The following is a 25,280-nucleotide window of genomic DNA, read 5'->3' on the forward strand; positions in this document are numbered from 1 at the left end:
AATACTTGGCAACGGAAACTGTTCTTGGGATTGCGCCAGAAGGGAGCAGAAACCCGGAGGCGGCTGCTCAGCGAGTACTTGGAGAAGGTGCTATTAGGCTGCTCCTTGGAGGGCTGAAGGTCTGTGCTGACCCCAACTTTGGTCTCCTGCCCATTCACCCACCAGCTCAGCTCCACAAGGTCCGGGTAGAAGCCTGTGGCCAGACAGACCAGTGTGGCCTTTCCCTTCTCCTCAATCTCTTCCTCAGACGGCTGAAACACAGTCACCTTTGGGGGAATCACCTTGTTTCAGGTCATCTGAAAAATGGAAAGGGATTGGTATCCAAGACTGGACAGAGAGCTCTTTTACTGTAAGAGGGAGGAAGAAGGATGCTTTATGTATTTGCTTATTTGTAGTACTCTTCGAGAATTAAGATATCCTCTTTGCCTATTAAAATCTTATCTATTCTTCAAGGCCTACTTACGTATTTAAAGAAGAATCACCTTTGCCAATTTCTTCATTTTACATAAGAAACCTGAAAAATCTTCCCTGATCTCACAGATAAAAGTCACAGGATTCCATAACTCTCTTGTCCACTTGTAATGTTATGTTTTGCATTGTAATTTTTATACATACTTTGTATACATGCATATAATTTTTGAATATATAATTTACCTTTCCTACTCAAATGCAAGTTCCTTGAGTTCAGATATATTATTTTGCTTAAGTTTATATTTCTTCTAGTACATAACAAATTATTTTGAACATAGCAGATACTTAATAAGTGGTGTTGTGGTTTAATTGAAAAGACTTTTCAATTACTGTAGATCTAGAATCCTTGAAGGACCTTTTTTCCCTACCATACCTCACATGTATAAAGTTACTTTACTTCTGTCATTGAAGTTCCAGTTCCCTTTCTCTTTTGGTAGACTTCTTTGAGCCCTCTACCCTATCTCTCCTCCACCTCTCCCCATTTCTTTCAAAGGCACAGGTATCCTTTCAGACATTCATCATTGGAGTCATCCTCTTCCTTAATAGTATTATATGGGATGTCCCAAGAATCTTATTACTTGTTAATCTTATTACTAAGATTTTTGGGACATCTTACATAATGATTGTCAATCTTACCTCCTCAACCTCTCCAACATCTGTCCTCTTTTCTACACTCACTTGGTCTTTACCTTATTTCAGGCCCTTATCATCACTTACCTAGTCTGTTTTTGTAGCTTCCTAATTGGTCTCCCAGCACCTTCTCTAATTCTTCCATATAGTTGCTAAATCCAAATTCTTAAAGGACAGATATGACCAAGTCTCCTCTTCCCCTGACACCATTAATAAATCTTCAATCACTTTATACTATCTCTAGGATGAAAACAATATGCTCAGCTGGATATTTAAAATCCTTTACAATCTGCCCCTCTCCTCTTCTCTGCTTTTATTTTGTATTACTCCCCTTGAAGCATTTCCTGATCCAGTCAAACTGGACCACTAGCTGTTCCTTGTCCAGGACTTTTCATCTACCACCTTCATGCCTTTGCACAAGCGGACTCCCATGTTCCTGTCCCTAACCGCCTAAGAGAATCTGTAGCTTCCTTCAAATTAGCTTAAGGCAGGGTCCTATATGTCTATGTTGAGTCCACTAGCAAGCCCACAGTTTCTTTATCTGTAAATGTCTCCCTACTGTGACAACTCAGAATGATCAACCATTTGAAGCCATGTAACCTAGGCTTCAAGTAACCTGAATTACATCTTCTGAGTCAGCTGGTGGTACAGTGGATATAGTAATGAGCCTGGAGTCTGGAAGACCTTAGTTCAAATCCAGCCTCAGCACTTACTAGTTATGTGATCCTAGCCCTGAGCAAGCCACTTAACCTTTGTTTGCCTCAATTTTCTCAATGGCAAAAAAGGGGATAATAACGACACTCACCTCTCAGAGTTGTGAGGGTCAAGTGAAACAATATTTAGGGGCTATATATAAATGCTTATTTTCTCCCTCCTTCATGTCAAAACTTCTTTGATCTTTTCCCATATCATTACGGTCTTGCTATTATAGGTGAATGGTTTTATACTCTAATACTGGATAGAATACTGGGCCGGGAGTCAGGAAGACCTGAGTTCAAATTGAGCCCTCAGAAACTATGTGACCATGGGCATGTCACTTAACCCTGTTACCTCAGTTTCCTCATCTGTAAAATGAGCTGGAGACAGAAATGGTAAACCACTTGGGTATCTTTGCCAAGAAAACCCAGATGGGGTCAGGAAGAGTCAGAGGAGACTGAATAACAACAACAAACTCATTTAAGCTAAGGGGAGTTCTATGGTGGCAGGGATCTTATCTTATTTATCTTTAAAATCTCCATATACCTAAGAGCTAAAATAAGTGTTTATTAAATTGGTCTAGGCTTTAATGCTGAATTAGAGAATGCATTTAGTAGAAATCAACTCCCCCTTCTAGAATCTTGGCATCATAAATGGAAGTGATCTAAGATCTTTACTGAAGAATGAAGTACATTTTCATCCCCAACAAGTGGCCATCAAGCATTTGCTTGAACACCTGGAGGGACAGGGAACTCACCACCTAGAAAAGCATCCTGGTCTATTTTTGAATAGCTCAAACTAAGAAACCCTTCCCTAGACTGAGTTGAAATATTCTTCCCTAAAAATTCTACATATTAATCTTAGTTTTCCCCTCTAGTGCTAAGAGGAATAAATATAATCCCTATTGTACAAGAGAACTCATCAAACATTAGATTCATATTGCACCTTTCTCAAGTAAAATATATGCATTTAAAGAGCCTGGAGTCTCTATTCCCTCTTTTCTTATCTCTCATCAAACCCAGAGGAGTAACTGTAATGGTGGAGGTTTTAGGCCTCGTCTGAGGGGAAGGGGAAATATGTCAGGGCTAGAGAGTCCTGTGGCACCCTTGAGTCAATCACCCAATGGAGACAAGAACTTACTCCTCCAATTTATGTGACTAACTAGTCTGATGGGTGGTCATGGGCAAGGGTTGGTTACATGTATAGTTACATTTCACCTCTATAGGACTCACTTCCTTAATTTCTAAAAATAAAGGTTGGGATGAGATAATCTCCAACATTTTTCCAGTTCAAAATCCTATGATTTTTCTCAAGGAACAGGATCCCAGAGTAAGAGAGTGGAGGATTTGGGGAGGGGGAGGGGCAGAATTTGTAATCTATACAGGAGTTTACTTTGAAAAGTCAAGCCCAGACTGGAACTAGTTCTCTCCCATTGCCTGCGTCTGTTGCTCCCATGCTCCCCTTCTACCATGTCCATCAATTATTATCATCTTTCCCCTCCTTCCTCTTCATCACCATTAAATAAGTAAACACTTAAGTGTCCTCTGGGTATAGAGCACTATAATAGCTTTTAAGCTCTATGTATGCCATTCCATAAATCAAGATGAAGGGAAAAACCAACACCTCTCTCTCTCTCTCTCTCTCTCTCTCTCTCTCTCTCTCTCTCTGTCTCTCTCTCTGTCTCTGTCTCTCTGTCTCTCTCTCTCTCTCTCTCTGTCTGTCTGTCTGTCTGTCTCTCTCTCTCTCTCTCTCTCTCTCTCTCTCTGTCTCTCTCTCTCTCTGTCTCTGTCTCTCTCAACTAACATCCTCCACCTCCTTGGCCATTGGATAGAATAAATAAAGTGCAGAGCACCATTATAGCTGGAAGAAACTTTGGAGCTCTTACAATGCAATCTCTCATCTTACAGATGATGTACTCTAGGCCCAGAGACAGAGTAAGTAACTTGCCCAAGGTCACCAAGCTTGGAGATCTGTCTGAACCCAGGTCTTCTCACTCCAAATTCAGTGTCTTTTTCATAACTCCATACTGTCTGGCTGTTAATCCACACTCTCTGTCAGCTTGGATCCTTTCCCTTTGATTTTTATCTCTCTTTAGACACTATTTTTGTCTAGTGGAGAAGGCTTGAGAAGCATGCTTCTCTCCACCCCCTTCAGAAACAAAAAACACCCTCTGCCTAGAAACCAAAAAGTGAAACTAGTCCCTCTGCTACCTTCCTCCTTCCCCCTTCCACCCCAATTTGTCCTCGTACACTCAGGTTTTCTTGGAATAAATCCATGTTAGGGGAAGGGAAAGTAGGGGGGAGGGAGGCACTGAAGTTAGCATCTGAGAGGGGGGAGGCTGAAGCTTTTCCAAAGTTATGTTAGGTGACAAATCCTCCCACCAAAAGATGCTAGCTGGGAGGGTGTATCACCTGTGACCTGGGTATGCAAACTGAAACACTGGCTCCTAGGAAGATTGGCACAGAAAAGCCCAGGTAGCCAGTCCTCCCCGTCTGCCGAGGCTGTGGTCTTAGTCCATCTCAGCCTGCCCCCCTACTCCTCTCAACAATCCCTTACCGTCCACTCAGATCGGGAAAGAATCGTCTATGGGTCAGGAGAAAGGGTGCGTAGGGGATGGAAATGGCGCCGGCTCTTTCTCTGCTACAGCTACTTTTTTCCCAGCACCGTTCTTGCCGGCCAGAGGGTGCTCCCCTAGCCAGGGATCAGCTAAGCTACGGTGTAGTGTCGGGACCCTTCCGGACCTTGCCCTGCATGAGCTGTCCGGGGACTCGCCTATGACGATCAGACAACTTCCAAATCCAAAAAGTCTGGGCTGTGTTACCAGAGTCACAGCCCCCAGTCCCCTCACAAAAACCGAACTCCCAACCGTTCTCTGATCCTCGTCTCTACCCTAGGGACATCCGTCCTTCCCTGAGGATTCTGCCTTCCTCCATCAGGGCTTTACGCAGGCTTACCTAGAACGAAGAGCCTGGAGCCCGTTCCGAAGTAGAAGATGTCATTGCTCAAAGCCCAGCAGCCCCGCACACAAATAGACCGGGGAGGAGGAGGACTATAGGGTGTCCTTATTCCAGTCCCTGTCAGCTCTCTCCTAGGCTGGGAGCAGCTGCCAACTCTGCCCTATTCACTGCTCACTGAGAGGGATTAAATGGGAATTTTAATAGAGGATAGTGGCTGCTGCCCTCTCTTACCCAGAACTGTTAGCCTGGTTCCGGCTCCAAAGTATAATTGCGTGGCGGCGTAGTCACAGCAGCTAAGGCTACAGCTCAAACTTGAACCACAGCTCAAACTCGGGCCACGGCTCAAACTCGGGTGTGCTTCTGAGGGGCTTCACGCCCCAGTCAAGGGATTCCGGTGCCCGCCGCGTTCCTCACACGTCCTCCGGTCCAGAGGTTCCAGAGGGAGAGTAAGGGGGCTAGCGTAGGTTGGTTTGCGTGGGTACTGTCAAAGCCAAGATGCAGCTATTATTTCCCAACCCTTCTCCCTTAAATCCTGGATCCCAATCCTCCTCACCTAGAACACTGAGTCTGGTCCCAGGTCCAAAATGAAGCGCGTTGTGACACAGTAGGAAGCGGACTGCCAAGAATTTTTCCCTATCCCTTAGGGGCCTCCCTTGCCTTCTAATTTCTGGTTCTCCTGACCCTCCAGGGTCGGCAAGACACAGTGAAAAAGTGCAAATGGTTGGATCCATTTAAAGTCAAATTAACATAAAGATAACATGGGCAGTTACTCTTTGGGTCCTCAACAGTGCTTCCTATTTCATTTTATTACATTATAAAATATTGATTTTTCATTGGAATGAATCCTTTGTGACTATATTGCCACAGGACTCTACCTCTTCTGAATCAACCTTCTGACTCATTCAAATCCAAGAGATTGCCTACCATATATACCTTGAGACCTTGACCTAAACCTATGAATTAGAGGTAGGAATTGAGTCGTCAGTTGGAGGAAGGAAAGGGCACTGAGTCCAAGCTACAACTTCTATAGGAATCAAGCAGTCTTTCAGCTATTGCCTCTAGAGATCTCTTTCCCCCCCAACAAAACTGTACTTTTAGACCGGCAAAAAAGAGACAGAGGGTAGTGGACATCCTAGGGGTGAGGGATTTTTGTAAAGGCATTTCATAAACTTGAATCATTGTGCTCCCCCCCCCAGTCCCCACAATGATACAGCTTGCTACAAAAATAGCCCCTCCTCCTCCTCATCCCCTTCCCTCAACCCAGAGGAAGTTTTGGGGAGTACTTGTGGTAGAGACTGGTGGAACAGGGCTTGGGGGAGGAGTAAAGTGGGAAGTGGTGAGGGAACTGAAGAAACAAACTCAGGGGGCCCAGGCAGGGAGTAGATGCTCCCCTCCCTAGATGCCACCTGTGTAGGAGTATCGACTCTGACAGTACCTGTGCCCTTCTGCTTAGACTCTTATTTATAAAGAAGTAGAGTGGGCAGGGCTGAAGTTCAAGGAAGGTGTTTCACTTTAGCTAAGGGGCTGATACCTCACATAGTTAGCTATGTCTCAATTAGCAAAGAGGCATCATTCTCACAGGGAGAAAGCTCCCAGAGGAACACAACCCCTGATGAAGTGAATAGTAGGGTGGAAGAAAAGGGGTTTTCTGAGTTGCTGGTCCAATTCTCTACCTTCTGGTAATCTTAGAGGTAAGAATAACAACAATGATAATATCTGATATTTACATAGCACTTTAAAGGTTTGCAAAGTGTTTTACATACATCATCTCATCTGATCCTCACAACAGCCCCACAAAGTAGGCGCCCTCTTAGAAATAAAGAAACTGAAGATCAGAGAAGTGGCATCTGTGGGGCCCCATAGCTAGTGTCTGAGGTGGGGCTCTAACCCAGGTCATTCTGACTCTATTAGAATACAAAGTGTTGGAGGTGTTATTTCTTCTTGTCTTTGAATCCTCAGCGTTGGACACATGGTAAGCTTATAATACATACAAGTTGATTGAGTCCAAGTCCAGCATGGTATTCACTACAACACTCTCACAGGGGAAGGAGTTCTTAGTTCTTTTGGTGTCATAAACCCCTTTGACAATCTGGTGAAGCCTATGGGCTCCTCATAATAGTCTTTTTAAATGCTTAACAGAAGATATGCAAGTACAAAAAACCAATCCTATTGAAATAGTTATCAATTTTTTTTAAAGTTCTACTCTAAGAACTTTGTTCTAAGAATCTGAAATAATTTTCAGTAACACCTAGATTGTTGATGCATCAAGCAATAAAAACAGAATTGCAAAGCAAGCTAAGCTTGTTGTCCTCCCACCTCCTTTTTGAGTTGCTCTTCTAACTTCTTGAGTCTTTCTTTTCCCTGCCCTCTCAGAGGAAATTTGCTTTCCTCCAGATCTCATAGTATTCCCTGCAGAGGAAGTAAAAGGAGAGAATGGATAATTTTGCATAATTTGGCCAATTCACACTCTACCTGTTCTATTATGTTCAGTTCTAGATATCATTTTCAGAAAGACATTAATAATTTGAATCAAGTCCATAGGAGGGCACCTAGAATAGTTAGGGTACTTGCAATTTTTTCATACACTATGTGGAAAGAAATGTTTATCCCTAGATGGCAGAACCCTAGAAGTATTTCTTAGCACTTTGAGCTCTCCCTAAAAAGAATAGTGTAATTCTTCAGTAGGTTCCTTGTCATTGCAATATTCAAGGTTGACTTGACAACCACATGGCTGAAAGTGGCCAGAGGCCCTTGTGACTGAGATCCAAATGGGCATCACAGGTGAAATGCTTTACTTTTCTACTTTTGCTACCTGAGGAGGCAACAGCCCACTTATCACTGAAGATGATCTCACCTATTAGAACACATTCATAATCTGGGTCCATGGACTTTTTTCATAGACATTTCAATAACTGTATTTTTATAGAATTTCTTTGTATTCCTATGTGTTTTATTTAAAAAACATTTATTTATTTAATTTTATTTTAAATGTTTTTAAAACAATTTACTTTATTTAAGAACATTTATTTATTTAAAAATACACAAAAAAAGATTAAGGACTCCTGGTCTAGAGGTAAGATTGTAGTGAAAAGAATCTTGGAGTCAATCAATCAACTAACATTTATAAAGAGCCCACTAAGTGCTCAGCACTGGGGATACAAAGACAACAAGGTTTTCCCTATGGGGTGTTTCCCTGGAGCCAACCACACTGGATTTTCTTCTCCCTAAAGACCCCCCCCCAAAAAAAGGTAAAGTCAGTTTGAGAGGTAGCATGGATAAATGGATAGAGATTAGGAGACTGTCAGAAAGACATAGTTTGAGTCCTGCCTCTAACACATATTAGCTGTGTGACTCCTGGCAGGTCACAACATCTAAGGGCTCCTTTGACATCTCTATGACAATAAATAGCAGAATAGTTGCTGATTTGCATTGGAGAGTTCTTTTACCAAGGAAGGCCCTCTACCAATACAATTCCATGTACTGATAAAAAAAAAAAATAGGTTTACATGAATCTCAAGGTATTCCAAAAGGAAGAAAAGAAGTCAAATAAGAGTAGCCTGAGTCAGGGATCTCTGTAGCCAGTAGGGAGATATAATCCTAGCTCTTTACTTGGCATTAGTCAGTATTAACGCCCCAGTTGTATGAATGTGGACTTTAGACCATCATTTTTTTTTAAATCTAAAGCCTTTTTACTTCATTTTCTGCCTCTTTAAGTCACTGCTCAGAAAGCAGGGCCCTCCAAAGTCTTGGGCCTGGGGCAACCCCCTAATCTGTCATACTTTGGTAATGGCTCTTGGATTTCCTCTGAATCCCTTTATCTTATCTATTCTCAGCCCATTCTACAGGAGAGGAGCCCTTTCAGAAAATGAGGAACAGGAAGGGTATAATGGTGAGAATGTAAAACATAGAACCAGGAAGACCTGGGTTCAAATCCTAGCTCCATGACTTGGGGAAAGTCACTGGGACTTGGTTTCCTCACCCACAAAATAAGGAATTTGGGCCACATAACCTCTAAGGTCCTGTCCAGGTTCAAATCCATGATACTATAATATAAACATCTGTTCAGACTGGGACAAACCAGGTGTTGAGTCAGAACAGGCTTCCAGGCTCTGAGATAGCCTTTAGTTGAGACTTCCTTGGTGGTGGGAGCAGTTGATCAGCATGACATTTAGTAAATCACAGTTCCCAGGGGGAGGGAGTTAGCAAGAATAAAGGTCATATGTTGAGCAGAAATAGGATGGGGCAGGTTAAATGGGACCCACTCACTATATGAGTGTAGAGGACCTTCCTACAGAGGGAGGCAGGAAAAGCTTAAAGCATACATAATAGACCTGGTCCTTATCTTCAAAGAGACTGCAGTTTGTAGGCAGAGGACAGAAGAAGCCAGGACTCTATCCTCCTCCCTCCAGCTATTAGAGTTTAAAGAAAGACAACATAGTTCTGGCCAAGTGATAAATTGAGTAATGTAGAAATCAGTCTTATAGGAGTTGGAGAGGGGAATAACTCTCCAGACCATTTAAGTGTGCTGAAAACTCATGTTAAAAAGCAGCCATTTGACCTAGAGATTGTATGAGTCAGATCTAACAATGTTTATACTCCCCCTTTTAACTCGGTTTTTGAGGCAGCTAGGTGGTGCAGTGGATAGAGCCCTGGGCCTGGAGCCAATAAAACCTGAGTTCAAATACAATCTCATATACTACCTAGCTACATGACTCCATCTGTGTGCCAGTTTCCTCAACTATAGAATGAGGATAATAATAGAAACTATCTCTCAGGGTTGTTGTGAGGATTAAATGAGATAATGTTTATAAAATGCTTTGCATAGTCCCTGGCAGAGTAGCTGCTTAATAATAAGTATAATAAAAATAAGCATTAACAAATGCTTATTTCTTTTTTCCTGACCCTACCATTGAATTCAAACTGTTCTCTCCTGAGTTACAAATGATTACTCTTTATTTCAGTTTAAATATTTTTTATATTACCTTCACTTCTTAATATATGCCTCTTTTCTCCTTTACCCCAATGAGCTATGACTTGTCAAGAAAAACAACAACATAGGTGGCACAGTGGATAGAGAACAGGCCCTGGAGTCAGGAGAATCTGAGTTCAAATCTGGCCTCAGACACTTGACACTTACTAGCTGTGTGACCTTGACAAGTCACTGAACCCCACTGCCTAGCAAAAAAAAAAAAACAACCCAAAAAACTAAACAAAAAACAACAAAGAGAATAAACAATGGAATAGAACAAAACTGGTGAATGCATCAAGCACCCGTGATAGTTTATACAATATTCCCCATTTAGAGTTCCCCACTTTCACAAAAAATGAGGTAGGTGTATTTTGCCATTTATTCTACTAGACCTATCTTAGTCATTATACTTACAACAGTTTTGGTTCTGTGTTCTTTCCATTTACATTTCTGTATTCATTAGATATATTATCTTTCTTATTGTGTTTATTTTATTCTGTACCAGTTCATATGTCTTTTCATGCTCCTGAGAATTCCTCATATTCATAGTTTCTTATGCTACAGTAATATTCCATTACAATAATGTAACCTGATTTGTTTAAAGGATGTCTATTTGGTTTTCAATTCTTTGCTGCTACAAAGCATGATATTATTAATACTTTATGGGACTTATTTTCCTGTCTTTGATCTCCTTGAGGTAAATGCTTAGCAGTGGTATTTCCAAATTAAAGGGTATGGGCATTTTAGTCAATTAATTTTTTTTAAAATCATAATTATAAATTTCTTTTCAGAGTGTTTGGACCAACTTCCTAGCTCTACCAGTAGCATGCCTATCTTTCTACAGTCCCTCCAACACTGAGTATTTCCATCTTCTGTCATTCTTACCAAATTGCTTGGTGTGAGTTGAAACTTAAGAATTTGATTTGTTTCTCTATTTGTTAGTGATTTGATTCTGCCATGGTTCGTTTTCTTAGTCTATATTTCACTCTCTTCAATTCTTATTAATTTCTATGCAGTTAACTCTAAACTCTATATATCCAGTCCCAATCTCTCCTATTAACTTCAATCCCCAATTATTAACTCTAGATGAAAATTTAGTATGAACTATATGAACTATATAAAATACTTCTCTCCCTGAGTTGTCCCTCATGCAGGCTTTCTCCTCTTCATATCCAGGTCCAGATTGCCTTATAGTGCAGCTTTCTTGTTTCCAACTTAGTCAATTTACTATTTTCCCCTTCCCTTCCCTTCCCTTCCCTTCCCTTCCCTTCCCTTCCCTTCCCTTCCCTTCCCTTCCCTTCCCTTCCCTTCCCTTCCCTTCCCTTCCCTTCCCTTCCCTTCCCTTCCCTTCCCTTCCCTTCCCTTCCCTTCCCTTCCCTTCATTTTCCCTCATTTTCCACTCTCTAATTCATTTTCAGTATCATCTCAAGACCTTTTACTACAATATGGTTCAATTCTCCTTCACACCAGAACTCTATTTTTTTGTTTCTTCAGACACTGCCTTACTGGTTTGGATATTGCAATTCCCTTGTGTGTAGCCTTCTCCCCAATATATCTGTAGTCATTAGGATCCATTGGCCTGAATATACTTCTGGAGTGCCTGTGTAAAGACAAGTGAGATTGCCAACTGCATTTTATGGCACTCAAGGAAAGAGATGCTAATGTCATAGAAGGCTATCTTCTCACGGTGGGGAAACTCTGCTGACATTTTTAATCAACTACTCTAACACTTTCATGAACTCTATGTCATGACTTGGAAGAATATTTTCAAAAGTAAGTCAATGACGTAAAAAAAAAGAGAAAAGATGGAGACACATTTGGTAACAGCTAAGCAGGGCAAGACCTTTTTTATTTCTTCAGGATTAAGCCACCATCCTTGTTCTCTGTGAGCTTCAGAGTTCTTTTTGAGGAGACCTGTGAAAGATGAAGATGGGAACCAAGGAAGTAATAGTTCTTCTGGAACACAGGATAGGAATAGAGAAAGCAGTAGCCAAGATAGGGTGCTGAATTCTCCTGCTCTCTCCTCCCTGTTGTTATCTCCACAGGTGGCCTCAGGAATTTTTTTTCTTGGCCTGAGGAAGAGATATAATTACCACTTTATAGGTTTTCCAGGTAACATGGCAGTGGGGAATGGAGCTGAAGGAAGAGATGTGTTGTAGAAGGGGAAGCTCAGAATGTGGAAATACTTCAGTGGTGTCTCTGTAGGAGAACAGGCTCTTGTTCGAGTTCCCTGATTCTAGCCCACCCCATATTAAAGTTTCAATATGAATTTCCCACTCTCACCAATCCCATTTGTAAGTTAAAAAAATTCAAGTCATTTTAGGGGTAGTCTCTGGAAGTTTTGGGGATTATTTCCCTCCTCTCTCTCTCTCTTCTTCTACCCTTAGAAAACCAAGAAAACTCCCAAGGGCTGCTTCTAGATAACAGATCTGTCTCATTTGCCTTCCAACCTTTTCATGCCCTTACCATAGTTCTCCATAGCAGAGCACTGACCAGCAGGCCATACAGCATGGCTTTCCCCAGCAGGATCTCATAGAAAAAGGTGGCAGACTGGATACTTTGTTGATAGGACTCTGTGAGGATTGAAGCCCCATATCTATAAGAAAGCATCTCTAGCCTTGCTAGTCCCATATTCCTACCACTTGATAGGGCAAGAAGGACTTGTTATACATATATGTAGCTGTTGATATATTTCCTCCCCCATTAGATTATAAACTTCTCAAGGGCAGGGACTGACCTTTACCTTTTTTTGGATCCTAAGCACTTAGCACAGCCTGTAGTCATTGCTTAATAAATATTCATTGACTAACTGCCTAGCTGACCTAGGCTATGGTTATTGGCACGAGAGTATGAGACAGGAAGAAAAGAAAGTTTCGCTTACCAGAGCTAACACCACAATCTGAAAGAGAAAATTGAGGACATATGTGAGAAGCCTGGAATTTCCCAGGGAGATTGTCCTTTAGGTAGGCCACATAGGTTAGTATAAGCTTATAGGCCTAGGGCCCAAAATAAATCATGAAACAGGTATTCATAATTCAAATAAAATATAAATTCTGGTATATTCTGACTTAACCCTGGTCCTGTGTTTCTCCCCTTAACATCATCATTTAAAAAAAATCCCCTGTGATCTTGAGCGAATGGAAGGATGCAAGGTCAGTTGGACACTGCGAATTGCTGAGCTGCACAGGCTGATAGGTTGGAGGGAGGCCCTCTGTAAGACTCTAATTGTGACTAAGCAGGAAGGCTGCACCTGGGTTGATATCTTATTCACCCAAAAAGTGGCCTTGGTTACTTCCAGGGAAATAATTCTTCCCCTCTCTGAATACATGAAACCTGGGGACATCCTTGGAGACAGACTATTTTGGTTCTCTATCTATTTGATTATCTGTCTTCCCTCTACTCTGTCTTTGACTCTGGATTATCTTCTGTCTTTTCCTGGGCACTCTCTCTGCCAGCTCTCTCTCTCTCTCTCTCTCTCTCTCTCTCTCTCTCTCTCTCTCTCTCTCTCTCTCTCTCTCTCCCTTGGCTTACTTCTCTGGATCTATCTTTTTCAACACCCACACCATTTCTATCTTGGTTCAGCTTATGATGTTCTCACCTGCCTTTCCCCAGATCTGGTCACTGACATTCTGAGTGATGGGTTTGCTCATGTTACTGGTCCAGGGCTCATCCTCTGAGATCCCATGGAACAATACTTGGCAACGGAAACTGTTCTTGGGATTGCGCCAGAAGGGAGCAGAAACCCGGAGGCGGCTGCTCAGTGAGTACTTGGAGAAGTTGCTATTAGGCTGCTCCTTGGAGGGCTGAAGGTCTGTGCTGACCCCAACTTTGGTCTCCTGCCCATTCACCCACCAGCTCAGCTCCACAAGGTCCGGGTAGAAGCCTGTGGCCAGACAGACCAGTGTGGCCTTTCCCTTCTCCTCAATCTCTTCCTCAGATGGCTGAAACACAGTCACCTTTGGGGGAATCACTTTGTTCAGGTCATCTGAAAAATGGAAAGAGGTTGGAACCCAGGACTGGTCACAGAGCTGTCTTCTTAGGGAATCAAAAGGAAAAGAGTATTAGTCTAACATCATTTATACAGTCTAGTATGACCTGTTGACTCTTAGATATCTGAAAATGAAAGACCCTTAGGCCTCTCAAAATCAAAAATAGAACTCATTTTTCCATCTTGCCCTCCCCATTCTTCCCTTCTTCCAAACTTTTCTATTACTATCAAAGTCACCACCATACTTCATGTTACCCCAGGCTTGCTTTCTTTCTTTCTTTCTTTCTTTCTTTCTTTCTTTCTTTCTTTCTTTCTTTCTTTCTTCCTTCCTTCCTTCCTTCCTTCTTCCTTTCCTTTCTTCTTCTTCTTTCTTTCTTTCTTTCTTCTTCTTCTTTCTTTCTTTCTTTCTTTCTCTCTCTCTCTCTCTCTCTCTCTCTCTCTCTTTCTTTCTTTCTTTCTTTCTTTCTTTCTTTCTTTCTTTCTTTCTTTCTTTCTTTCTTTCTTGCAATTGGGGTTAAATGAGTTGCCCAGGGTCACACAGCTATTAAGTGTCAAGTGTTTGGTCTGAGGCCAGATTTTAACTCAGGTCCTCCTGACTTCAGGACTGATACTCTATCCACTGTGCCACCTAGCTGCCCCCAGGAGTCTGATTTCTATGGTACAGTATAAAGAGTGTTGGATCTAGAAATAGATGACCTAGGTTCAAATCCTGCCTATGCAACTTATTACTTTTATGACTGGACAAGTCTCTCTGGACCCCAGTTTCCTCATCTGTAAAATGAGAACATATTTGATGATCTCTAAGATATCCTCCAGGTCTAAATCTAAATTCTATAGTCACACCCTTCAAAGGAACATAATGCCTATATTCAACTTCTGACTGAGATTTAGCCCTCCCGTTGCCCCCCACTACCACCAACCATCCCCTACTATTCTCTTCCACATTTTCCCAGAGTACATTACTTAAAGATTTGCTCCATTCCTCTTTAGGGAATTTCTGTGTACTTACCCCTGGCAGATAGATATCTTGTCTCATGGAAACATAGATTCTGAGGTTTGGAGAGGGAGGATCACTTTCTTCCTCTCTAGGGCTTTCTGCTGAAGCAGTCAGTATTTCTAAACTGAATTGCTCACCTAGGCTTGGTTTTCTAGCATGGAACTCAGTATCCATTGAAGCCAGATGACATTCTGCCCTCAGTCACCTGAAGTTCACAGATACAGGCAACTGTAGGTTCCCTCTTTTCTCTGAGTTGCTCTACTCCCTTTCCCTGCTTTGACCTTGCTGACCTCAGTAGACATTATCTCTTGTCCTCTTAATTAGCTTACTCAGACTGAAGGAGACTCACAGAGACTGTGAGAGACTGAGACAGAGAGGAGATGAAGAAATAGATGACTGACTAGGGTGGCAGATGAGATATACATGGAGGTGGAAAAAGAAACCAAGTCTGAGAAGACAGAGATAGTTACAAAGAAGGAGGCACACATGCAGAATTAAGGGAGGGAATGAGAAAGAAAAAAAAAGAAGAGAAACAGATGGATAGAGGTAAACTCAGCAAGAAACTGAAGCTAATCCAGGGTGTAGGACATGAAAAAAGGGAGCTACACCATAACCTAGAAGTTTTAAAAAGGAGTGCCTGAGGTGAAAAGCCCAGCATTATGGAGGAAAGGCAGACAGAACAGATCAAGAAAATGAGCCAGAGTTGCCTTTGGGAAGGCAGAGAGAACTACAGATTAAGAAGTGCAGAGTTGGTTCAGACCCCATCTTCTCTCTTAGCACCAATTCAAAGAATTGAACAAAGTGAAAAAAAGTTAGATACCCCCCTGATTCGATGTGGGATCCCCATACCTGTCACTACCAGCATGGTTTCATCTCCAAAAGTGAGGGGTGAGTTGTTACACAGCCGCAGACTGCTGCTGTAAAACCAGTGCTAGATCTCTTTCACTTTCTTCCCTCTCTGAAATGAGATCCCATTTGAACTCTGGTGGGAATAGAGATTATTTCCTGGGCTCTGGCTGGACCCACTGTAGACAAGAGCATCTGGCCAGAAGAACATCAAGGATGGAAGGAGAAAGATTTTCAAAGCACACTCTGGAGAAGTCAGTAGAAAGAAGAGAGGGAGAGACACCATGGTGCCTCGTACGTGGGGAGGGACCATGCATAAATATTTGCCAAAGAGAATGGACTTGATAGACATTCAAAAAGAACAGAAAGAGACATATAAAAAAAACTGAGAGGGCAATGGGAAAGTGGGCCACAGGGTCAAAGAGATGCTGAAGGAACAATGTATCCCAGTCTAGAGAAGGAAAATTGCATTGGGTGAGTACCACCCAAGGTTGTACAGAAGCAGTGACAAAAGATCTGCAGAGTGAAACATTTAAAGTCTCCTGTGGAATCAGAGGATGGGAGAAGAAGAAGGCATAAGGTATAGTACCATCCCCTACCACCCTAGACCCCATTCCTTACCCAGGACTCTTAGCTGAGTCCCCTCTCCAAAGTACTGTGGCTGGTTGTTACACATCAAGACAGGATTGTGACAAAACCTAGCACATCTTGAGCAGGGATCTGTCCTATCAAACTATGTCCCTTCTAGATCGTCTAGATAAGGGAGAGGGGCCTAGCTCCCATTTTATCCTTCAAGTAGTCACTTTCCTTTTCGTTGATGACATTCCTCAGTTTCTCATTCTGCCACTGTCAGTCTCTTGGGACCTCAAGCTAACATCCCTCTGCCTGCTGGAATCTATAACGTAAGAGAAACTGCTTTGCTTACCCACAACAAGCAGCCTGGTGCCACTGCCAAAGTACTGTCTTTCATTGTTCACACACCAATAAAACTGGAAGAAAAACTACACATGCCTGCGCTACTCTTCTGAACTCAAGCCTCCTCCTGGGTGGTCCACTACCCAGGCATTAAGGGTATTTTCAATTGGAGGTAAAAATACACTTTTCATTGTTGTTTTTATGTCCATAAAAATACAGTTTGTACGATCCTCATCTTCTCTTATGACTTTGACCCCTGATAATCACTGACATCTTGACATTGTTGAGAAGGAAGCCCATGAAATATTTTCCCCCAAGCATTCTTAAGAACAACAAATTCATAAAGTCATAGACTTAAGATCTCAGAAGCCAACTATTCCAAACTCCTCTTTTGCAACTTGCCAAAAGTTAATAAATAACAGAGTCAGGATTTGAACCCAGTCCCTCTGCCCCCAAATCTGGCTGTCTTCCACTATACCACACTGACTCCAGATTGAATCCTCATCAGTCTGAGAGAAAAGAGAGGAAATTCACTGGGATGACAAGACAATTACTAAGATGATCCCTTCTAGTCTAGGAGTCTGTCTCAAAGCAAGCAGCACCCAGTCCAGTCATTGGCTAAAATCTCTGTAGCTAGAGGCACTCTTTTGCTCCTGATTACAAAAGACAGGCATTTGTATCTGCCTTAGAAAAAGCAAGCAAAAAAAAGAAACCCCCCTACTCTTCATCCCAAGTCCCCCCCCATCTGTTCATATCATGCCCCTCTTCCCAGTATTATAACCTCCCTAATACAGATTTATACTTACCAACAACGACAAGCTGGGTCCCCATGCCAAAGTACTGTGTATTTCCAGTACACAGTCTCTGACCTTCATTTCAAATCTCCCTTGCTTATATCCCACCCAGTGTCTCCAATATAAACTGAACCATGCCTGGGATTCAGAGGGAAGACTTGGCAATATCCATAGGTCTCTAATCTCCCTCTTTGAATGTACACACAGACACACACACACACACACACACACACACACACACACACATTTCCAAGATTAATTCAGGACTTGAGAAAGTTGAGAGAGAGGGGACTCATATTTGTCTTCTGTAAAATTCAAGTTAGGATAGACACATAAAATCTCCCTGCAGAAAATCCATTGGCAGTGGGTATTAATGAAGATATTTCAGGACCTTCCCCTCAAATTTTCCTGAGTCTTAAACACTTCACAGAACTGTGGAATTTCAGAGTTGTAGGGTACCTCAGATGCTGTCCAGTCCAACTCATGTCAGAAAAAGAACCCATATACTAAACAAGTGGTCATCAGCCTTTACGAGAAAATTCCAAGGACAGGAAACCCAACTCATGATGTCCTGAGGCAGCCTCCACTTTGGGGGTAGTTCTCATTTCCAGGACATTTCCCTTTCTAACAGGTTTCCTCTGATTCCCTTAAGGATCAACATAGACTCATTTCTTTTCCCCATCCTAATATAAACTGTTCAAGGCTCAGGTTGAACAAGGAAACTTCTGAAATGTTAAGTTTTCATGAGTCTCATTCTATGGGACACTGAGCCCCTTAGATGAATTAGATAATAGGGGTTATACCTTTTCTCCCTTTCAAAATCCATCTGGTGGTATTTTCTCCATCCCCCTCCAGCCCCACTCAAAGACCCTCAAAATCTTACCTACAACAATAAGCTTGGTCCCTGGTCCAAAGAAAGTTTCATAGTTGGCACACCAGGATACAACAGCTCTAAAAAGGGAGTCTGGGACCAGCCCCACCACAGAATGGCCCACAGGACAAACCAAGAGGTTATCTTACCCAAAACTATGAGTCTGGTGCCTTTTCCAAAGTGAAGCTCTGTGTTTGTCACAGTGATACAGGGCGAGGATGAAAGTTAATCCAGGATCCTTGGACAGAAGGATGGAACCCCCTTATCTGGAGATGGTGAGGAGAGGGACCTCTTTCTATGTTGTACTCCACAAGGGTGGCTCAAAAAATCTCCAAATTCTCCTACTTCTTGGATTTGTCAATAGCTATTATAGTATTAAGAATTTTATTACCAATCTCATCAGAGCCCATCCTTGAGGTGGTCTCCAGGGAAGAAGGGCACTGTTATCCTTTCCTATTGTGCCATATGTAAATATTCCTTCTCTAATGAAAAAGAGAACAGGATGATGTATGTCATGGGAAATGGAGGTGGATCCTTCCAGAGCAGAGACATCATTAATTTCTTCCTCTCTGTGTTTAAGGAACGACCCATTATATAAGCCAAATAATCCACTTGATAGACTCCCCAGATCCCAGGGAGGATTTGAAATGGACTACAGTCACCTTCTCTTCTTCAATTGTGACCTAATAGATGAGATCTTAAGGCTCCCATTCTTTCTTCTGAGGAAGACCGGGTCTCAATTCAGGCTTCATCTAAGGAACTCCATCTGTGACCTGGACAGAGGTATGGGAGACTTTTCTGTGGCATTGCTGAGCTCTCTGGGTTCAACATTGCCACATGTACATGCCCAGGTAGAGGGACCTTGCTCTACATCTTGTGTCCAAGTGTTCTTCAGGTTGGAGTCATCCGCCCTAGGTTAGAAGTGAGGACAGCTTAGGTGCAGATGTATTTGTTCTCCCTAGGGAGGATTTTGTAAAGGCACACCACAGGGTTGCATCACCGTGGCTCCCTGTCCCCACAATGTTATAGTCTTGTACATAAACAGCTCCTCCCTCAGGGCCAACCCTCAGTGCTAGGAAGAAACCACAGAAACAGCTGCTTCTGTGCTCATGTGTGTAGAGGTGGCATTGCAAGTGAATATAAATATATTGGAGTATGTGGGCTGGGCCAGGGAGCCCCTTCCTCCCTTTTGCTGTCATTCATGGTATACTCTCAGTAGTGCTGAGCACTCTGTTGGGCTCCCTACAGAGGACACTGGCTTTTCAATAAGTCTTTTGCTCCTCCCTCTCCCCTCTCCCCTCCCCCTTCCACCTCCAGATTCTCTGGGTTCCTGAGCTTCAGGAGAGACTCTATCTTTTCTCTCTGTCACACAAGTATGTAGAAGGTTCATAAACTCTACTTTGGATCTGGACGCTCAAACACCCAAGCTGTGGACAGTGAAAAATCCAATGGATTCAGAGTCAGAGAAGTCAACTCTACTACTTCATATGAGTGACCCTGGTCATTGTATCTCTACCAGCTGAGGGAGTTGGATTACATTTCTTAGGCCCCTTCCAAACTTATATTCTATGATCCTTTGACTTTTTTTTTCCTCTAGGAAACAGCAATGCCCCATATTCAGGCCCCAAAGAAGGATAATGAGGAGGTCCTTGGACAATTGCTTTCAAGCTACTTCAATAGGACATTTGGTTTCCCCAGGCCCAACTCAAGCAGGGTCTTGTAGCCTAAGAACCCAGTGAGCTGTGGTCCTGATTGTGTCTCACAGAGGTTGGATGGGGGCTGGTGAGATATTATAAACAGAGGCCAGTTACCTGGATGCTTACTTTCCTATTTCTCTTTGTACTCTAGTAGTCCTATTTTCTGGGTTATAGTCACAGGGCTTACACGATGAAAAGAATTACCACAAGGGGCAGGTAGGAATAGCATATGCCATAGATGTGGAGAACTGGTGGAGTCAGTCAATGAATATGCAATTAAGCATTTAGGATGTAACACACTGTGTTGAGGATATACTGGGGATACAAAGAAAGATAAAATATAATCCTTGCTCATAAGCCAACATGCAAACAACCATGAACAAACAAACTATATGCAGAATCAATTTGGAGATAATCAACAGAGAGAAGGCTCTAGAATTAACAGGCATGGTGTAAGGCTTCCTGTAGAAGGTGAGATTTTAGCTGGGACTTGAAGGAAACCTCAAGGCCAGGAGGTAGAGAGAGGAGGGAGAGCATTTCAGATGTAGGGAACAGACAGTGAAAATGCCTGGAGTAGGGAGATGGGGCGCTGTCCAGGAACAGCAGGGGAGCCAGTTTCTGTAGATTGCAGACTGAAAGGTGGGTGTGTGTGTGTGTGTGTGTGTGTGTGTGTGAAGGTTTAAAAATGGAAAGTGGAAATGGAGGGCAAGTTATGAAGGACTTTGAATGCAGGACAGAGGATTTTATATTTGACCCTGGATGTGACAGAGAACCACTGGAGATGATTGAATGTGAGTGGGGCTAGAGTCAGAATGAGTGAGTGACATGATTAGAGATAAAATCAATGGAACTTGACAACTGATTGCCTTTGGAAGAAGGACAGTGGGGAAAAGGAAATACTCTTAGTTATCGAGCCTGAGGGACTAGGATTCTAGATAATGACACCATTAAGAGAAGTAAGAAAGTTAGGAGGAGTGATAGGTTTGTGGAATAAGATGATAAATTCTAATTTGGACACATTGAGTTTGAGATTGACCATAATCATTCAAGTGGAGCTATCATAGGCAGTGGAAAGGGGGAACTAGAGTTCAGGGACAGCGTCAGGACTGTATACATATAGATCTAGGCATCATCTGAAGGTTGCTAAAGGATGAAACATAGAGAAAGAAAGGGAACCAAAGCTATAGTCTGGAGGGTGCTCATATTTAGGAGTCACGAAAAAAAAATAAATGAACCTTTAGAGAAGACAGTGAAGGAATTGTAGGAGAGATAAGAGAAGAACAAGGAGAGAGATAAAAGAAACAAAGAGAGCCCCCCAAGCACAGGGATTTAAGTTCAATTGTTTTAATAAAGTGCCTTGTTAGCAGTTTACCTAAATTATGAGTTACTATATTTTGAAGGATGGATAAGCATCATTTAAAAGTTGAAGGAAAATATAATTTATGAATCAGCATACATAAGTGTATGGGGAAATGATGTACATGTCTGATGATTCTCAGATCTACTTACCTAATTCTAATGTCTGCTGACCTTCAACCTCACATCTCTACCTGCCTTTCAGACATGTCAAACTGTATGACTTGAAGGCATCTTAAACTCAACATGTCTAAAACAGAACTCATTATATTTCTCCCCAAAGTCTCTCTTTTTCTGAACTTTCCTTTGAGGACACAATCCTCCTAGTCCCTCAGGCTTGCAACCTAGGTATCATCCTTGATGTCTTACTCTCTCTCTCTCTCTCTCACCCTTCATATCCAAACCTGTGCAAAGGATTGTTGACTTTCCATTCATAACATCTCTCATATATGTGCCCTTCTCTCCTCTGATAGTGCACCACTTTGGCACAGGCTATTATCACCTCATGCCTGAACTATTGCAATACCCAGCTAGTTGGTCTCCTTGCCTCAAGTCTCTCCCCACTCCAATCCATCTTCCACTCAGCTGTCAAAATAATCTTCCTTTCTACAATTTCTACTCTTTTTAAAATCCAATTCACCAGTCGTCTATTACTATATGTGGTCTTTCCCTTTAGAATATAAGCCCTTTGAGGGCAGCAAGTATTTGTTTTTTGTCTTTGTAAAGTAGACATGTAATAAATGTTTGTTGATTGATAGTAGCTGGGTACTGCAAAATTAGTAATATACAAAGCTTACATTCTACTGAGAGGAAACAACTGGCACAAAGGTAAGTCTCAACAAAAAAGTATTTTTATATACAAAGAAGAAAACAAAGAGAGAATTGTTCAGGGAACTATGGATCTCTATTACAAATAGTTTTTTTTTTTTAAGGCATACATTAATTTTAATAGGGTGAGAACACCAACTCTATCCCACATGTCTATATCTTCCCCTGGATTTCCTTCTTCTATCTTTTGTGTATTTGTATAATATTTCATTGAATATTTTAATTTTCTTCTTTTTTTACCACTGAATAACCACATTCACATCCTCTCAACAATTCCATCCCACCACAAAATAAGCTCTCCTTTGAACAAATAAATATAGTTAAATAAAACAAATTCACATATTGGTTGCATCTAAAAACATATCTCATTTTGTGCCTACAGACTATTAACTCTTTTACAAAAGGGAGGAAGCATGATTCATCATCTGTCTTCTAGAATATGGCTGGTCTTTGAAATTATCAGGGTTCTTAAGTCTTTTAAGGTTGTTTGTCTTTATAGTATTGTGGTCATTATATATAAAGTGTTCTCCTGGTTCTGCTCACCTTTGTATCAATTAATATAAATTTCCCCATATCTGTCTGAATCCCCTTTCATCATTTCTTGTGGCACGATAATATTGCGTTGTATTTATATCCTGCATTTTATTTAGCCATGCCCCATTTGATATATAACCTTTAATTCTCCCCTCCTTTTTTTTTTTTTTTACTATTTAAAAAAGAGCTGCTATAAATATTTTTATGGTATGGATATTTTTCCTCAACTATTAATTTCTTTGAATACAGGATGAGCAGGGGTATCCCTGAATCAAAGGGTCTGCACAATTCAGTGACTTTTTGGGTACAAATCCAAATTGCTTTTCAGAATTGGATCAATTTATAGCTCCACCAACAGAGATTTAGTATGCCACCTCATTCCCTAAAATAATTGTAATTTTCCTTTTTGGTCATTTTTGCCAGACTAATGGTATGAGGTAGAAGTATAGAATTGTTTTAATTTGCATTTCCTCTTTTAGTAGTGATTTGGACTATTCATTTCCACATAGTTATTAGCAACATTTTTCTCTTCTCTTGAGAACTGTCGGCTCATATTCTTTGACCACATCTACTGCTATTAAATTTGTAAAACAGATTACTGTTAAAAGCCTAATTGTGGGAAACATAAATTTTCTGTTTTTCAGACCTAATAATATGAAATCATGCAACCATTTTGAAAACAAGATCATTTGTCTTTATCAGTGTTTCTAATTGTTCAATCAAATTGGGGGAGTCCTGAGGATGAACTTTTGAGGTCTTATAACTGGAGGGGGTATAAGAATGTGTGAATAACGTTAAGTTGAAGGGCAAAATCAGAAACAAAATATAATTCTTCCCTGAGGGAAAATAGCTAGATGAATCACGATATTCCTGTTCCCAGGTGTAATGTAGTTATAGGAAAAAAAAAGCCTGTGTAAGTGGCGAGCCACTCTTAGTGTGATGCTCCTTAAAAAAGATATCCCTGAGGCAATACTAGTGGAGCTTAATGAAATAAAAAAAATAATAACAGAGCCATAGCTTCACCATCAGATTTGTCCATAGCTCCCATATTCCAAAGTAAGAGGGTCAAGGAAGTAGGAGTAAATGTTTTCGTATCTATTCAAGACAATTGAATTTCAGATTTTGTTCCATCGATTCAATACAAATGAATCATAGGTTTAGGTTCCAGAGATGATACACCTACCTGTAAATAAACAGTAAATATTATTACTAGGAGTATAACTTGTTCAGAGGGAACCATGAGCTTCTAAGTGGATGCATCCCCTGGGCATCTTCTCAGCTAAGTGGCACAATAGATAAAGCAACAGATTTGGAGTCAGAAAGAGTTTAGCTCAAATATTATGAGTACCTTGCTTAGGGGAAGACTTTCCTAATCACTAGCTAAAAGAGTGAACTGAAAAAGCTGATGGATTAGAACAGTAACACCTCCTTGCAAAGAAGAGACTTTCTAACCACAGAACCCCCAGTGGAGAGCAGAATGAGTAGCAGGTGTCCCTAAAGACTGCACCTCAGTTGAAGACTACAGATAAAGTATGTAGAGAAGTTGAAAGAAATTACCAGAGAAAAAAAAGTTATAGCTCTCCCTTCTTAGAAAGAGGCTTATTATTAACTACAACATCCCCAGTGGGTGATAGGGTGTTATAAGTAATCTTGAAAATATCTGAAGATCATAGAGAGCAGACATGTGATGCCCCATAGTGGACAGCAGAAAGAAACTATTTGTGCAGAGCAAGCCCAGCACTAAGAAACAGAACGATATCATCAGAAGACACAGATAGCTCTGTCAGGCCAGAAGGGTGAGTTGCCTCTCTCCATCTATACCATAGTTATATATGCTTCTGATGTTTGTATGCACCACATGTGATTCCCATTCATATCTATCTCCTCTTCCCACTGAATAGGCATGTGTTTATGAAAGAATCACTTCAAGGTTATGGGGAAAATGTTTTCATGTTATTTTCTTCATATGCTATTTTATTAAGTGTCTGCTTTTAACTATAATGTGTCATACAACTCATTAATAAAGATGGAAATATTAGAAAGGGCTCATTATACCTATGTTTTAGGGGGGATTTTTACCCACAAAATACCTAGAATATGGGTCAGCTTTCTGGGGCTCTGTGGGTGAGGGGTCATCTAAATGTGACCCTAATCTTGTGCCTTCTTTACAGTTATACCAGAAAACTAGCAACATTTTGATCATTCATTATCATAAAGTTATCATATGTTCTTCTCAAGAAAAAGATTTACTATAAAGACATATCTTAAATGGCATAGCACCACTATTTGGTTGTATTGTCTCTTTAATTTAAGGCAGAATTTATTCCAACATTATCAGTTGTTGAGGTGGGATTTATGATTTTTCGAAGGGGTGCAGTGAGGTATGACATTCTGTTCAACTTCCAAATTCTACGATTAGCTTAAACTGAATAACTTCATACTAGGATCATCCAAAGGTGGTGGTGGTGGTGGCAGGGAGTATTTAGAGCTTGGGAACTGACAGCATTCACATATGTATGCAGCAGGGGGAAACCTTTCCCCTTTTATCAGTCTGTGGAGTGTGTCCTTCCTTCTGTGGCCACATGAGGGAGTAAGAAAGATGAGAAATAAGACCTAAGGCCATTACTGCTGAGGCGTTCAGCTAGAAGTTGGATCACTACTTCTTGGGAAGATCACAGAGGAGATTCATACTTCAGATTGGGGATTAGATAAGATGGTTTATGAGGTTCAT

The 25,280-nt window shown here is 41.4% G+C and overlaps 1 protein-coding gene, 1 long non-coding RNA gene and 1 gene segment (V, D, J or C); all 3 read right to left on the reverse strand.

The window, feature by feature from the left end:
• The window catches only part of LOC110216292 (T cell receptor beta chain MC.7.G5-like), a 69,311-nt gene that overhangs the window by 14,818 nt on the left and 29,213 nt on the right, over nucleotides 1-25,280 (reverse strand). Inside the window, exon 3 of the mRNA XM_078149861.1 lies at nucleotides 6-193. Coding sequence (XP_078005987.1) covers nucleotides 6-193 — 188 coding nt within the window. The remainder of the gene's footprint in view (nucleotides 1-5; nucleotides 194-25,280) is intronic.
• On the reverse strand, nucleotides 197-5,951 carry LOC144456939 (uncharacterized). The gene is made up of 3 exons (XR_013486171.1): nucleotides 5,308-5,951; nucleotides 4,986-5,235; nucleotides 197-296 (listed from the first exon to the last, which is right to left on the reverse strand). It is a non-coding gene; the product is annotated as an uncharacterized LOC144456939 (long non-coding RNA).
• Nucleotides 11,689-16,461, reverse strand: LOC110216293 (T cell receptor beta constant 2-like). The segment is given in 5 exon segments: nucleotides 11,689-11,795; nucleotides 12,190-12,296; nucleotides 12,605-12,622; nucleotides 13,322-13,708; nucleotides 16,176-16,461. Coding segments are annotated over 5 exon segments (588 nt in total).

The sequence above is a fragment of the Phascolarctos cinereus genome, unplaced genomic scaffold (genome assembly GCF_003287225.1).
Source record: "Phascolarctos cinereus isolate Bilbo 61053 unplaced genomic scaffold, phaCin_HiC Scaffold_1;HRSCAF=81, whole genome shotgun sequence".
NCBI classification, from domain to species: Eukaryota; Metazoa; Chordata; class Mammalia; order Diprotodontia; family Phascolarctidae; genus Phascolarctos; species Phascolarctos cinereus.